Below are 16,964 nucleotides of genomic sequence, written 5' to 3'. Positions count from 1 at the left end.
TATAAATATACAAAAATAACTGCACCCATAGAATTCATTTGGGACCCTTGTTAACATAGCAAATGCCATTGCTGCTAATTTGCTATCAAAAAAACATGAGTGAGTTAGAGATTGATAAGATAAAGAGCAAGCCTAATAACAATAATAATAATATAACAATAATAATGAACCAACATAAAATAGCTTAACTATTATTGGATGTGGATGGGGTAGAGAAAGTATACTTAGTCAATAACTAAAATCTGTAACAGAATGACGTTTACCCTTAAAAATGTTTCATGGATCAGCCATTACAAATGCTTATGCTTGTATATGGATTGCAATTGTTTCTCTGTTAAAAAAGAAATACATGTTGAAATACTCATTTATTAATGTATGTACACTATTAATAGTTTATCTGTGCATATTCATGAACGTGAGCTTATTATAAAAAGTGTTACGGAAATTTTAAAGGGTATTATTTAAAAAAGATATATATTTTAAGAATCAAGACCTCCCTAAAACTAGTGAATGATAATGAATAAGATCTAAATCAAGGGAGTGAGGGCCCAGCTGTGCATTAGACAAGCATCATTTGCCACTATAGGTCTGAGCCAGCCAAAGGTCTCTTTCTATGGTCTTTTTTAAAATCTTCTAGATTTATAGCTTATGGGATGAGGGCCAAAAACAAACATCAATTAACTACATTATCACCTCATTCCTTCGGATTCTAAACTAGATTGGAAAGGTTCAACAGTGTTGGTGCACCACTGCACACAGTAAAACTGCACACACACACACACACACACACACATATCTCACATGCATGCCTCAAACATACACTTTCCCACATGCTCAAGGTCAAAGCTTGTTTCGAGGCAATATATTCTCTATCGAACGATTTCATTTTTTTTCAAGCCCTTGGATTTCCCGAGCATAAAACCCCTTTTACCTGATGAAATGCTACTTCTCTACAGTACGTTCATTATTTGTGTCTCAAGGACATGGTCAAGTAACAGTTCGTCTCCTCTACTTCATTTAATGGATGTCTTATAGTGAAAACCACTAGAAGAATAGAGGAGTGAGGAGTGCAAACCACTGAGGACTATTAATTGCGCAAGAGTATTCAAAATGCTTGCGAGGAAGCTTAATTATTATTTTTTGTGCTCATTTGTTGATTCCTCAGACAACGTTCTTCTCGTACATTTTCAAGTACCACAACGTATTCCTTGGAAGAGAAAACATGCAGTGTTTGCTCTGTACTTATCTCTAAAGTTGGACAAATCGACAAGGGCAAGAGGGTCTCAAGTGATTTATTTGGAGAGTGAACTGTGTAGCGTGAAATATTTTACACGTCTCTTTAGTAAAAAGAGACTAAGTCTAAACAAGCCTGCTAAAATAAAGATAAAAGGAAACAGAGTAAACGTCCGTAGTTACAGTATATGCACTAAAGTAGGTGTAACGAAGGTGGTTCGTCAACATAACTCATGTGATTAGTAACCTTCCTTGTGAGCCAAGGATCATATTTGCTCTCAGAGCTAACGCCCAGTACCCAGGGCTTTAGCGCAGAGGGCTAACATAGTCTTCGAACACAGAACGACCTGCGTTCAATACCCGGTTGGTGTACTAAGCACTGAAATGACGTATTGCTTTATGAACAGACACCTTTAATCCTAATCAAATTCATTAATCCTAAATGAACTATTTCTTATAAAACCTTCCTTATTGGTATTCTCTCTTGTAGCCTACAGCTCCATTACTGGTTTCTCGGTCCCGGATTAAACCTTGTCCTGGACAAAATAAATCACACTAAATCTCATTTTAACAATGCTATTTATTCCAGGACTAGGCTTGTGGGTCCGGTAAAACCAGCCCATCCCCATCATGTTATTACTCCAAGTTAATTGGAGTCTTATTAACAGCATTGTTTCCAGCTGGTCTGCAGCAGCGTTGCGTTGTGGGCTGGTCTCTGTCTGTCTGACACCCGTGCCAACAAGCTGCTGCATGGTCCATGTGATTAATGCTCCCAGGACAGAGATAATAAATAAATAAATAAAACCAACACAGCCGCTGTTCTAGGAAGCCATCGCTGGCTGAGGCCATCTGCTGTGGAAATGACTTCACATCTGTGAGTGTGAGAGAGAGAGAGGACAAGTGTGTGTGTGTGTGTGTGTGTGTGTGTGTGTGTAAACAAATTCAGAAGCAGAGGTTGTGTTTGCATCAGGGACCATGATGATACCCATGATACTACCTGCTAGGTATTGGGTATCTAAAATAGCAGATATTATTACAGCCATTACACTATGTACAGTATGAGTCAGGTAGGACACAGTGAAAATCCATCATGCAATTTTGGACATGGTAATGCGTTACCTTTGAACTCCACTGATGGTAAGTGGATAGACCCTAACAGACCCTAGAAACCATTCTCCTAATAAAACAATTATAATTGCAACCACCTTGGGGGTAGTCGATTCAGCAAGGCCGTGTGGCTTAAGCCATAGATAATTAACAGCCATATTTGTTAGTATTATCATCATAATATGCTTCTGCTTATAAATTAGTTGATTTTAAATGCTTCTTGAATTTGTAATGAATCCCCACCTTTAGTATAGTTGAGTGAAAAGATACACTTACCTGCTTAATAAGTCAACACTGCCACCTGGTGTTTAAAAAAAACAAAAAAACATGACATGTTGAAAACGTATTTTTAAAACCTGAAGCACTAGGACCTTAGCCTGGAATCCAGACAGTTAGCAGTTTGGATTCCAGGCTACCAGAAAAAAAGTCAACTGAAGTTGCCAGATTGTTTGTGCTTTCCCCTTCACCTATCTGCCATTGTACAGTATATGAAATGTTGTTATTGAATGCACATTTTAAAAAAACGAACACCTTATCCGACTTGCCTATATCATTGACATCCAACACAGAGAAACAAGGCAGATTTATCCACAGTATATTTGAAACAGTATATTCTATATTGTAACATGTTGCGTTGGTTAAAAAGGGCACATTTAGTACTATACATTTGTGCATACAGTTGTAGCTATGAAGGCAGCTTTATATCGTGCCTAGTGAAAGTCTACACACACCTTGCAGTTTTCACATTCTGATGCCTTGAAATGAAATCTAAAAAGGAAACATATATAAACAAGTAGGACAAAAATCAGTATGTGAATAATTCACATTGGAGAGTTTGATGAAGTTGAATCCTTTACTCCGGTGTTACATGTTGTTACAGGTCACGGCATCCTAACCAGACACTAATAATACACCTGCTTATATATCCTCGATAGGTGCCCCACTAGCGCCATCTCTGGGTTGGCATTATGCCCATTATCTACCAGGGTGGCATTATGCCCAACACTACTGATCTACACAACATACTCCACGTTTTCAAAGTGAAAGAAAAATGATAGAAAACGTTAATAAAAACAAAGATGTCTTGATTGCGTTTGTCTTCACACCCCAGAGTTTATACTTGGCGGAAGCACCTACGGCAGCAATTACAACTCTTAGGGCAACATGCAGTGCCTTCAGAAAGTTCACAACTCGACTTTTTCCCACATTTTGTTGTGTTACAGCCTGAATTTGAGATTTTGTGTAACTGATCTACACACAATAGCCCATAAGGTCAAAGTGGAATTTTGTTTTAGATTTTTTTTTCTTAATTTTTTAAGTTGAAATGTCTTGAGTCAGTAAGTATTCAACCCCTTTCTTATCGCAAGCCTAAATAAATACAGGCGTAAAAATGTGCTTAACAAGTCACATAATAAGTTGCATGGACTCACTCTGCGTGTAATAACAGTGGTTAACATGATTTTTGAATGACTACCCCATCTCTGTACCACAAACACATACATTTCTCTTGTAAGGTCCCTCAGTTGAGAAGTGAATTTCAAAACACAGATTCAACCAAAACCAAGGGGGTTTTCCAATGCTTCGCAAAGATGGAGTTACTTACCAAGGCGACATTGAATATTCCCAAGTGGCCTACTTACAGTTTTGACTTAAATAGGCTTGAAAATCTATGGCAAGCCTTGAAAATGGCTGTCTCGCAATGATCAAACAACCACCTTGACAGAGCTTGAAGAATTTTAAAAAGAATAATGGGAAAATATTGTACAGTCCAGGTATGCAAAGCTCTTAGAGATTTACCCCAAAACACTTACAGTTGTAATTGCTGCCAAAGGTGATTCTAACATGTATTAACTCAGGGGGTTGAATACTTATCTAATCAAGATAGTTTTATTTTTCATTAATTGTTAACAAATGATTTAATTTTTCGTCCACTTTGACTAGTATCGCGTGTGGATCTTTGACAAAAAAGGACAATTAGATCAATTTTAATCCCAATTTGTAACAAAGTTAAAAAAAAGTCAAGGGTGAGAATAATTTCTGAAGGCAGTTAGTCGTGTAAATTGCTCAAGTTCAATATTCAAACCTCGTCTGTGACGGTCAAGCAGATTTAAGTCAGGACTGAGACTGGACCACTCAACACCTCTTGGAAAGGTTCAAGTGTTGGTGCGCCACTGACAGGCATACAGTATAAATGTGCACACACACACACCTCTCCCACATAAGGATTAGGTATTTAGAAGACTGAGACAGGTTTTCCTCTTACTTTTTTACCTGGGCTTCACTCCTTTCATATTTATCTTGATCTTGACAAAGTCCTGTGTCTCTGCTAGTGACAAGCATACCCATAACATGATGCTGCCACCCCAATACTTGAAAATAGAGAGTTTCACTCTGTGATGTGTTGTATTGGATTTGACCCATCCCTTAAGGTTTTAATTTAAGCAAAAAAAAATGAATCTTTGCCATGTTGTACTGCAGTATTACTTAAAGCTGGAATCTGTAGCTACGAAACTGCCACGTAGGTTTACAATATTACAACAACAAAGAAGTTACTTCAAACCAAGAACACATCATTGCACCCGCGATAGAACAGAAGAGTATGTACTGCGATTTGTTTTTTTACCAAGATGCTGTATGCTCCTCTCCTCAGTTCATAAACAAAACAAAAACGATAAATGAGCCTGAGGCGACCAGTGGCACCGTTTCACCTACTGTAATGCGGATTCAAGCTATAACGGCCGCAATTTTTTTTATTTTTTAAACACAGGGTTCCTTCTTTTCACTTCATCATACATGCCAGTAATGTGGAGTGAATGTAATGTTGTTGATCCATGCACTGTTCTCTCAGCTCAGCCATTGAATTCTGCGGCCATTTTAAAACTAACTTCTATCTCACAGCTCAGTTAGGAATGACAGCCAGAACTTTGCAGTGTCTGGGTCAGTGGCGGTCGGTGCCATTTAGGATTAGGGAGGACAATTATTTTGTATTGTTTTATGAGCATGGCCTTTTTTCTATTACAGCATATTGGATGACTGTTATTCATATTCCATTCACCCAGCTCAATGTAACATCGCTAGGTTTGGTCTACATGATATTCAAATTTGCCCTACACCCATTATGAGGTTGCTAAAACCTAGCCTACAAATTAAAGTTTATAATGTAGATCCACAGGTCGAGAGACAAATTGGAGCAATCAGGGCGGCACAGTGACATATTCGATACCGCCTTGCACACTCTTGACTGCATCTACTGTAGCTGATCTGGGGAGTAACCATTAGGCTGCATTACATTTTACAGTCTTCACAATCCATGTGCCGCATCACAACAAAAATACTCATGCTAGACATTGGTGGTTTACTACTAGTACTGCACGGCAAAGCAAAGGACAAACTGAAAAATCTCTCTTGCGACACAGCATGGAGTACCGCCCGCAACCTCACACTGGATGGAGTACCACCCGCAACCTACGCCTCGATCAGACCAGCAGCATCATTGCGTTTTGGTACACCAGAAGTATACTGAAAAAAAATATAAATGCAACATGTAAAGTGTTAGTATCATGAGCTGAAATAAAAGATCCCAGAAATGTTCCATTAGCACAAAAAGCTTATTTCTCTCAAATGCTGTACACACATTTGTTTACATCACTGTTAGCGAGCATTTCTCCTTTGTCAAGATAATCCATCCACCTGACAGGTGTGGCATATCAAGAAGCTGATTAAACAGCATGATCATTACACAGGTGCACCTTGTGCTGGGGACAACAAAAGGCGACTAAAATGTGCAGTTTTGTCACAACACAATGCCACAGAAGTGTCAAGTTTTGAGGGAGCATACAGTTGGCATGCTGACTGCAGAAGTGTCCACCAGAGCTGTTGCCAGATACTTTTATGTTAATTTCTCTACCATAAGCCACCTGCAACGTTGTTTTAGAGAATTTGGCAGTATGTCCAACCGGCCTCACAACCGCAGACCATGTATAACCATGCCAGCCCAGGACTTCCACATCCGGCTTCTTCACCTGTGGGATCGTCTGAGACCAGCCACCTGGACAGCTGATACAACTGTGGGTTTGCACAACCAAAAAATGTCTGCACAAACTGTCAGAAACCGTCTCAGGGAAGCTCATCTGGGTGCTCGTGGCCTTCACCAGGGATTTGCTCTGACTGCAGTTTGGCATCATAACAGACTTCAGTGGTCAAATGCTCAGCTTCAATGGCCACAGGCATGCTGGAGAAGTGCGTCTTCACTGATGAATCCCGGTTTCAACTGTACCGGGCAGATGGCAGACAGCGTGTATGGCGTTGTGTGGGTGAGCAGCTTGTTGACTTCAACGTTGTGAACAGAGCGCCCCATGGTGGGGCTATGGTATGGGCAGGCATACTGTAAGCTACTGACAACAAACACGATTCCATTTTATCTATGGCAATTAGAATGCACAGAGATACTGTGACGAGATCCTGAGGCCCATTGTTGTGCCATTCATCCACCGCCATCACCTCATGTTTCAGCATGACAATGCACAGCCCCATGTCGCAAGGATCTGTAGACAATTCCTGTAAACTGAAAATGTCCCAGTTCTTCCATGGCCTGCATACTCAGCAGACATGTCACCCTTTGAACACACCAGATACTGACTGGTTTCCTGATCCATGCCCCTACCTTAAAGGTATCTGTGATCAACAGATGCATATCTGCATTCACAGTCATATGAAATCCATAGATTAGGGCCAAATGAATTCATTGCAATTGACTGATTTCCTTATATGAACTGTAACTCAGTAAAAAACAATAATTGTATATTGCGTTTATATTTTTGATCAGTGTAGCATTCCTCTCCGAGTCAGGTTTTGGAGTGGGCAAAATTAGCTGCATTATCTAGCTAAGTGAAAGAAACTAAAAATAAATACAATGAAATATAGCTAGCTCTTTCTCCCTCTGCTGCTTCTCCATTTAAGAAATGAATTTGTTCAAAACTGTTGTCTTTCTCTCTCTCTCTCCGAGTGAACTTTCTCTCTCTCTCCAAGTGAACTTTCTCTCATAGTGAACTTTTTCTCTCTCTCCGAGTGAACTTTCTCTCTCTCTCTCCGAGTGAACTTTCTCTCTCTCTCCGAGTGAACTTTTTCTCTCTCTCCGAGTGAACTTTCTCTCTCTCTCTCTCCGAGTGAACTTTCTCTCTCTCTCTCTCTCTCTCTCCCCGAGTGAACTTTCTCTCTCTCTCCGAGTGAACTTTCTCTCTCTCTCTCTCCGAGTGAACTTTCTCTCTCTCTCTCTCTCCGAGTGAACTTTCTCTCTCTCTCTCTCTCCGAGTGAACTTTCTCTCTCTCTCTCCGAGTGAACTTTCTCTCTCTCTCTCCGAGTGAACTTTCTCTCTCTCTCTCCGAGTGAACTTTCTCTCCCTCTCTCCGAGTGAACTTTCTCTCCCTCTCTCCGAGTGAACTTTCTCTCTCTCTCTCCGAGTGAACTTTCTCTCTCTCTCTCCGAGTGAACTTTCTCTCTCTCTCCGAGTGAACTTTCTCTCTCTCTCTCCGAGTGAACTTTCTCTCTCTCTCTCCGAGTGAACTTTCTCTCTCTCTCTCCGAGTGAACTTTCTCTCTCTCTCTCCGAGTGAACTTTCTCTCCCTCTCCGAGTGAACTTTCTCTCCCTCTCCGAGTGAACTTTCTCTCTCTCTCTCTCCGAGTGAACTTTCTCTCTCTCTCTCTCCGAGTGAACTTTCTCTCTCTCTCTCCGAGTGAACTTTCTCTCTCCCTCTCCGAGTGAACTTTCTCTCTCTCTCTCCGAGTGAACTTTCTCTCTCTCTCTCCGAGTGAACTTTCTCTCTCTCTCTCCGAGTGAACTTTCTCTCTCTCTCTCTCCGAGTGAACTTTCTCTCTCTCTCTCTCCGAGTGAACTTTCTCTCTCTCTCTCTCCGAGTGAACTTTCTCTCTCTCCGAGTGAACTTTCTCTCTCTCCGAGTGAACTTTCTCTCTCTCTCTCCCGAGTGAACTTTCTCTCTCTCTCTCTCCGAGTGAACTTTCTCTCTCTCTCTCTCCCGAGTGAACTTTCTCTCTCTCTCTCTCTCTCCCCGAGTGAACTTTCTCTCTCTCTCCGAGTGAACTTTCTCTCTCTCTCTCTCCCCGAGTGAACTTTCTCTCTCTCCGAGTGAACTTTCTCTCTCTCCGAGTGAACTTTCTCTCTCTCCGAGTGAACTACTAGCTGTAGATTATGCTCTCAGTATTAGATTAATGCCCTGATCATTTGATTGGCTGGACAACATGTCAGTTCATGCTGCAAGAGCTCTGATAGGTTAGAGGACATCCTCTGGAAGTTGTGTTTTAACAGTGCATTTTAAATCAATTATTTGGTGACATGTGAATATATTTAATATAGTTTATTCTAAAAAGTGTTTCACTACATTAAAAAAATTATGAAATTCACTTAATATGATGGTCCTCCCCTTCCTCCTCCACTGATCTGGGGCAATTACCATACTTGACAACACTCAATGGGATATTCAGTGGCTTAGAATTATTTCTAAACCTCCCCTGATCTATGCCTGTCCAAAAATGTATCCCAGACATGCTTTTAAAGCTCATTGGGTGTGGCTCGGAGGTTGAATCACTGACATTCATTATCCAATTGAGGGATCTTACAGAGAAAGTTGTTCTTAAATCAGGAAAACCACAACTTTTGCATGGACCTCATTCAACAAGTGTGATTTTGTATGAAGATAATTTGCAACTAAACGTATTTAGATGTGCCACAGCAAAGGGTGTGAATTAAAAAAAAAAAAGAAAAATTCTAATTAAATATTTCTAGTTAAATGGGGGAGTATATTGTGTAGATAGATCAGTGAGAAAAAATACTTATTGAATATTTTTGGGGGATTTAAGTTTTAGGCCGCAAAATGAGAAAACTGTGCAAGGGTTTGTAGGCTTTCACTAGGCACTGTAACTCTTACTCATCTAACACACACTCCAAGAAATTCATAGTGAAGAGGTACAATACAGTCAGAGGTTTGGTCCTAGAGAAGAAGTCACACCATTGGCAAACACATGCTGTCGCTCCAAAGATTTGGGTCCAGTTTCCCTGACAGAGATTAACCGTTGTGCTGGACCAAAAAATCATTCAAGGGAGATTCTCAATTGAAAGAGCTTTTTAGTACAGAACTAGGCTTATTCTCTGTCCAGGAAACCAGCTCTTAGGGTGTACTGTATTCATAATACTTAAAACCCCACAAAAAATCTAGCACCTGTTTTTTTTTTGTTTTTTTTTTTAGAGCCAGTAGTATTAACCAATTTTTCATTTCATCTTTAATTATACGGGTTAGTCTCAATGAGATAAAATCACTTTCGCAAGAGAGACATGAAAGTTCAAGTGGTGGTTTCCCGGACACAGATTAAGCCTTGTCCTGGACTAAAAATCTATCTCAATGGAGAATCTCCAGTCCAGGATTAGGCTTGATCTGTTGGAGAAACCACCCCAAAGAGACTTATTGTTTCAACTGCAGATTGTTAAAGGTTCAAAGAGGCACCCCAATAGTGTTTTGGTAAAAAGCTGAGGGATGGGGCTGGAGAAATGTAACCACTCTCAAATTCATAGACAAAGCTATCAGAATTATAGTTTAAACCATGGTTTGAGGCTATACAGTGTTTGTTGACATTTATGTTGTTTACAAACATTAGGTAAAACAAGCTTATATTTTAGGTTGTAATGGGGTATGACAGTTGAACAAAGCTAATGAGGCATTCGTAAATTATAGTCTTAATGAATCAATGGGTATATATATTTTAAAAAATGATGTATGTAGCAACTGCAGATTGCCTCTAATTTAGAATGGCTAATGAGTATTTCTTCTCTAAAAACTGGTGGCAACTTTTAGGTGATGGTTAAGGGTATGAATGACCCTCGAGTGTTTTTGTTGATCACAGCCATTCAACACAGACACAAAGACCATCTCCCACTCTTGACAGAATTGACAATGCTAGAGTACACATGTAAGAACAGACATTTATAATACATATTTATAATTCAGGGGCATATATATAGTTCACTATAATGAACAATAACCTCGCTGCCAAAAGGTAACACTTGCATATAGTGTATATATTTGGCTACAATATATTGCTTTGTAGGAAAGGTCTATAAAATTGGCATTTGTAAAAAGAGGTTATCGTTTTAAAACAGATACAAGTTTGTACATGTGTTTTGTTCTTTCGGTTTACATGAAAAAAAAAAACATGATTTCCCCCAGAATACAAAACAGTATGAAAAAGGTCCCATATGGACTTTAATCAAAAAAATCCTCTTGTTTTTTGGTTTGTTTACAACAACAAAAAAAGGAAACTTTTTAAAAAAGGCCCTTGCTTTTCTTCAGGTTCTTCTGTTTCCAGTTTGGCAGGGCGTTGAATTCAGTGCGAGTCATCTCCAAGACACTCTGTAACAGATATTCATAGGAAAATAGAATAAGTGTGATAGCAGTCATATTCATTACCATTATGTCGCAGGAGTTTATTTCTTCCTCGGTAACAGACAAAGCACTCCGGTAATATGCATAAATGGATGTCATTTTCGCTAACAACCCAATTGGGTTCCCTAAATAGCCCTCGAGTCATGGAGTGCACTCCGAATTATGACAAATTATACACGGATGACAACGTGCATGTTCAAGATTGATGTGTGTATGTAGTTAAATGTAAGTAAAAACAGATTCCCTATAGATCATTTATTCATAGTTTAAATAATGTAAATTTGATGTTTAAACGGAACAGCCTCAATTCATCGAAGCATGGACCCTACAAGGTGTCGAAAGCGTTCCACAGGGATGCTGGCCCATGTTGACTCAAATGCTTCCCACAGTTGTGTCAAGCTGGCTGGGTGGTGGACCATTCTTGATACACATTGGGAAGTGTGAAAAACCCAGCAGCATTGCAGTTCTTGACACAAACCGGTGCACCTGGCACCATACCCCATTCAATGACGCTTAAATGTTTTGTCTTGCCCATTCACCCTCTGAATGGCACACATACACAATCCATATCTCAATTGTTTCAAGGCTTAAAAATCCTTCTTTAACATGCATCTTCCCCTTCATCTACACTCATTGAAGTGGAATTAACAAGTAACATCAATAAGGGATCATAGCTTTCACCTGGTCAGTCTACAGTATGTCATGGAAAGAGCAGGTGTGCTTAATTTTTTGTACACTCAGTGCAGAGTATAACCACTCGGCTACCTCAATCACGTTCACTCTCAAAATGTATCAATACAACTTTTATGTGTTATATTAACCAATATTTCAAAACAACAAAACCTTGCTCCAATTGTAAAGCCATATGTACTGTTAATCTAAGTATAAATAATGTCTTTCCTTTTCGATTTTTTTTGTGTTCTTTTACGCCCTGTTGGATTGTTGTGCATATCGTCTTTTAATGTTGTAAATGTGTCAATGAAAGATTTTATTTTTTAAATATATCAATTCAACTTTTACATTTAGCTAAATAGTTTCAGTTCCACCTAGCCCCAGTATGGTTCCAGTAAGTCCCTGTACCTGGAAGTCCTGGTCTGAAAGGTAGATCTCCAGGCGAAGGGGGTCCACTCCTTCTGGTAGAGGCTTGGCCGTCAGCTCCTCCACAGAGTATTGGTTCTTACTCAGCCAGTTCAGGGCATCCTGCACCAGGGTCACCTTGTTGCGTGCCCCCTCCGCCTACACACACACAAGATATCAGCAACAGCGTATCATACTCAGACTTCAAAGCAAATACACAACATGCTACATTAGGGGAAGGCACCAACCGAACCCGTCCCCTGTCAAAGTACAACTGTGTTTACAATTTGGGCTGTATAATAAGCACTGTATGGCAAACATGGAGGTATATGACATTTTTTGTTGTTGATACAATCATGTTGCAGGTTACCAGTGTAACATTAATCCACCACACAGGAAGATTCCCACCCCCACTTAACACAAAGATATTTGTGTTAAGTCTCTCACGATCAACTACTTTATTGCTGACTAGAAGGGTATTCTCGTATTAGCAGGGGAGTAGGGCAGTCAGTCTCTTGCCTGGGTGGTGATGTTGGGATCTCTCTCCCAGTAGGGGAAGATGTTGGTAAAGGTCAGCGGTTCAGAGCCCGCTAGGACCAGGTAGGCCTGAGGGGGGCGGCGAGAGTTCTTCTCTGAAATACGACAGCACAACATTATCAATAGTAACGTCAACTACCACAACCCTCATATACACATAACACAACATTATCAATAGTAACGTCAACTACCACAACCCTCATATACACATAACACAACATTATCAATAGTAACGTCAACTACCACAACCCTCATATACACATAACACAACATTATCAATAGTAACGTCAACTACCACAACCCTCATATACATACAACATTATCAATAGTCAACTCGACTACCAAACTTTATATACTGTACATACAACACAACATCATCAATAGTAACATCAACTACCACAACCCTCACATACATACAGCACAACATTATCAATAGTAACCTCAACTACTATATCATATTCACCACATCTACTTAAACATATGAATACACAAAACCTAAAAACAAACAGCACTGTGTCAATATAGCCTCTGCTGAAACTAATACATCTAATAATGATCATAATACATTAGATTTAACTCTCTCCTTTTCCTTTCTCTTAGACTTCTGTTCACCTCTCCGTCAACATCTTCCCTCGCTCTCGTGACCTCTGACTGACCTTTGCAGTACTGCAGCACCGTCTCCATGGCACACTTCTTCTGGTTCTCCCAGCGGATCTTGGCTGAGCCTGTACACTCTCCGTCGTCGGGCTGCCGGCCCTGCCACAGGTACACCTCCATACGGTTATCTAGCATGAAGAGGGCTAGAGGGAGAGAGAATAAGGGAGGTGGAGGGAGTTAAATGAAAGACAGGCGTAGAAAGGAGAGAGGGCGTATGCATGCACGAAATATCGTGGACAGAAACAGAATGAGTAAGAAGAGTGCGAGAGATAGAGCTATCCATCTGGGGTCTGTACCTGGCTGTGGCACAGAGTATAGATTCTCCTGGAGGAAGGGCATGGCCATGACGGCCCCAGTCACACGGGCCGGGCTCAGCAGTTCCTCCCCTTCAAATACCCCCGAGCTGGCGCTCAGACAGAACAGACGCGGGGTGAAGTTGTACTTCCCTGGATCTGGACCAAACAACACCACACAGGTGAAAAACAACCACAACAACACAAGTGACTGAGGTAAGCTGGATGTGAGGCTAGTGCATGACAATAGCAACATATAATTATCTGGCAGATGCTAATATCCAAAGTGACATAGTGAATACATATAGTCAGTTTAGTGTGTGTCAGAGTAAGGAATGAGTGTGTTACACTAAGGAATGTGCATTACGGTAAGGAGGGCGTGTTACGGTAAGCAGGAAATGTTACGGCATGGGTGTGTTTTACGTAGAAACTGTGTGTTACACTAACGGAGTGTGTTACGGTACGGATAGTGTGAGTTACGATAAAGAGTGTGTTACCGTCCAGGGAGTGTATGTTATAATAAGACGTATACGTTACGGTACAGTAAGAATGTGTTGCGGTAAGGAGTCAGTTTATGTTATGGTATTGGAGTCTGTATGTTACGGTAAGGAGCCTGTGCAGTGCATTCGGAAAGTATTCCGACCCATTGACTTTTTCAACATTTTTGTTACGTTACAGCTTTACTCTAAAATTGATTAAATACATTTTTGTCCTGTTCAATCTACACACAATAGCCCATAATGACAAAGCAAAACAGGCTTTTAGTTTTTTGTGCAAATGTATTCAAAATAAAAAACAGAAATACCTTATTTACATAAGTATTCAGACCATTTGCTATGAGACTCAAAATTGAGCTCAGGTGCATCCTGTTTCCATTGATCATCCTTGAGATGTTTCTACAACTTGACTGGAGTCCACCTGTGGTACATTCAATTGATTGGCCATGAAAGGCACACACCTGTCTATATAAGGTCCCACAGTTGACAGTGCATGTCAGAGCAAAGACTTAGCCATGAGGTCAAATTAATTGTCTGTAGAACTTCGAGGCACAGATCTGGGGAAGGGTAACAAAAACGTTCTGCAGCATTGAAAGTCCCCAAGAACACAGTGGCCTCCATCATTCTTAAATGGCCACCCGGCCAAACTGAGAAATTGGGGGAGAAGTCCCTTGGTCAGGGAGGTGACCAAGAACACAATGGTCACTCTGACAGAGCTCCAGAGTTCCACATTGGAGATGGGAGAAACTTCCAGAAGGACAACCATCTCTGCGGCACTCCACTAATCAGGCCTTTATGGTAAAGTGGCCAGATGGATGCCACTCCTCAGTAAAAGGCACATGACATCCTGCTTGGAGTTTGCCAAAAGGCACCTAAAGTACTCTCAGACCATGAGATACAAGATTCTCTGGTCTGATGAAACCAAGATTGAACTCTTTGGCCTGAATGCCAAGCGTCACGTCTGGAGGAAACCTGGCACCAGCCCTACGGTGAAGCATGGTGGTGGCAGCATCATGCTGTGGGGATGGTTTTCAGCAGCAGGGACTGGGAGACTAGTCAGGATCGAGGGGAAGATGAACGGATCAAAGTACAGAGAGATCCTTGGTGAAAACCTGCTCCAGAACGCTCAGTACCTCAGACTGGGGCGAAGATTCACCTTTCAATAGGACGATGACCCTAAGCACACAGCCAAGACAATGCAGGAGTGGCTTCGGGACAAGTCTCAATGTCCTCGAGAGGCCAGGCCAGAGCCCGGACTTGAACCCGATCGAACATCTCTGGCGAGACCTGAAAATAGCTGTGCAGCGACACTTCCCATTCATTGACAGAGCTTGAGAGGATCTGCAGAGAAGAATGGGAGAAAGGTGGGCCAGGCTTGTAGCGTCATACCCAAGAAGACTTGAGGCTGCCAAAGGTGCTTCAACAAAGTACTGAATACTTATGTAAATGTAATATTTAATTTTTTTATTTTAAAAATAAACCTGTTTTTGCTTTGTCATTATGTGGTATTGTGTGTAGATTGATGAGGATTTATTTTTTTAAATCAATTTTAGAATAAGGCTGTAACGTAACTAAATGTGGAAAATGTCAAGGGGTCTGAATGCACTGTATGTTACAGTATTGGAGCCTCTGTTAGGGTAAGGAATCTGTATGTTACGGTAAGACGTGAATTACAGTATAGTCAGAATGTGATACGATAAGGAGTGCGAATATGTTACTGTAAGAAGTAGTACGGTACCTTGGAGCATGCAGTCATATGCCTTCCTGTCCTGCTGTCCCAGAGCATTACTGAACCCAACTGGCTCCGTGCCTTCCTCTACCTCCTCCACCTTCAGACTGCTGTTACTGTTCAGGCCCAGCTCAGAAGGATGCCTGGTAGACACACACGTAAGCAGACACACGTGTGCGCACACACACACACACACACACACACACACACACACACACACACACCACACACACACACACACACACACACACACACACACACACACACACACACACACACACACACACACACACACGTTAAGAAACAAACACATTAACTTGTATACATAAACTAAACGAATGACACACCAAACTAGTCCGAGCCTAAACTAGTCAGAGCCTAAAAAACGAATGTATTTGCTTTACAGTTGGTCAGAGCTGAAAAGTCGCTACATTAAAATAAAGCAGACTGCAGACTCTCTGATAAACAAACTGTATAGGATACTCACCTCTGCTTGAGCATTTCCACAGCCCTGGCGCCCACCTCCCTGGCGCTGGCGTGGGACTTACATCCGTGCCACAGGTAGAGCTGTCCCTGGTGGGCCTCCAGCAGAACCAGGCTGGCACGGGAACGCAGGCTGGCACAGCAACACTCCACCTCCACCAGGGAAGCCTCCACGGGGGCTTCCCCACGCACGCAATACAGACGCCAGCCGCCTGGACAGGAAGACACACGGACAAATTCAAGTAGACGCACACAAGCTCAGTGGCACAAAACAGACAGACAACGTGTGGTAAACACAGGCACTATGTTTTAATGCCACTCAAGGCATCCGTTCTAGAAGTGCTAAGTGAATAATAAATAAGTGATCGCCCAGCTACTAGCCATGTCCCTCATTCAGATTTTGTTTTGAAAGAGCCTACGAGATTACCTTTGCAGTAATGAAAAGAGTGCTATATATTGTATAGACAGTATACATGTAAAACACTACTATTATTAGTAGTAGTAAGTGCTCATGTGAAACATATACCCTGTGCTCTAAATAACAACATATAATTAGTAGCACTGGTACTCCCAATTTATAAAAGAGCACAACATAACATTTAGGAGCACCAGAAAATGTTTAATCGATTGAGATAGCCTATATACAGTTGAAGTCGGAAGTTTACACAGAGCTTAGCCAATTACATTTAAACTCAGTTTCACAATTCCTGACATTTAATCACAGTAAAAATTCCCTGTCTTGGGTCAGTTAGGATCACCACTTTATGTTAAGAATGTGAAATGTCAGAATAATAGTAGAGAGTGATTTATTTCAGCTTTTATTTCTTTCATCACATTCCCAGTGGGTCATAAGTTTACATACACTCAATTAGTATCTGGTAGCATTGCCTTTAAATTGTT

The 16,964-nt window shown here is 41.0% G+C and overlaps 1 protein-coding gene across 5 annotated transcripts in view; it reads right to left on the bottom strand.

The window, feature by feature from the left end:
- Window positions 1-10,313: 10,313 nt before the first annotated feature.
- The window catches only part of svild (supervillin d), a 116,377-nt gene continuing 109,726 nt past the window's right edge, over window positions 10,314-16,964 (bottom strand). For all 5 annotated transcript variants that reach the window (XM_014158664.3, XM_014158666.3, XM_014158667.3 and 2 more), the window contains 7 exons: window positions 16,069-16,276; window positions 15,591-15,724; window positions 13,359-13,514; window positions 13,062-13,205; window positions 12,388-12,500; window positions 11,872-12,027; window positions 10,314-10,758 (listed from right to left, as the gene is read on the bottom strand). In XM_014158664.3, the coding sequence (XP_014014139.1) occupies window positions 10,672-10,758; window positions 11,872-12,027; window positions 12,388-12,500; window positions 13,062-13,205; window positions 13,359-13,514; window positions 15,591-15,724; window positions 16,069-16,276 (998 nt within the window). In that variant the 3' untranslated portion in view covers window positions 10,314-10,671. The remainder of the gene's footprint in view (window positions 10,759-11,871; window positions 12,028-12,387; window positions 12,501-13,061; window positions 13,206-13,358; window positions 13,515-15,590; window positions 15,725-16,068; window positions 16,277-16,964) is intronic.

Source organism: Salmo salar, chromosome 19, assembly GCF_965601325.2.
Source record: "Salmo salar chromosome 19, fSalSal1, whole genome shotgun sequence".
Lineage (NCBI taxonomy): Eukaryota > Metazoa > Chordata > Actinopteri > Salmoniformes > Salmonidae > Salmo > Salmo salar.
Note: the sequence above shows the minus strand (reverse complement) of the source record. Positions and strands in the feature narration are given on the sequence as shown.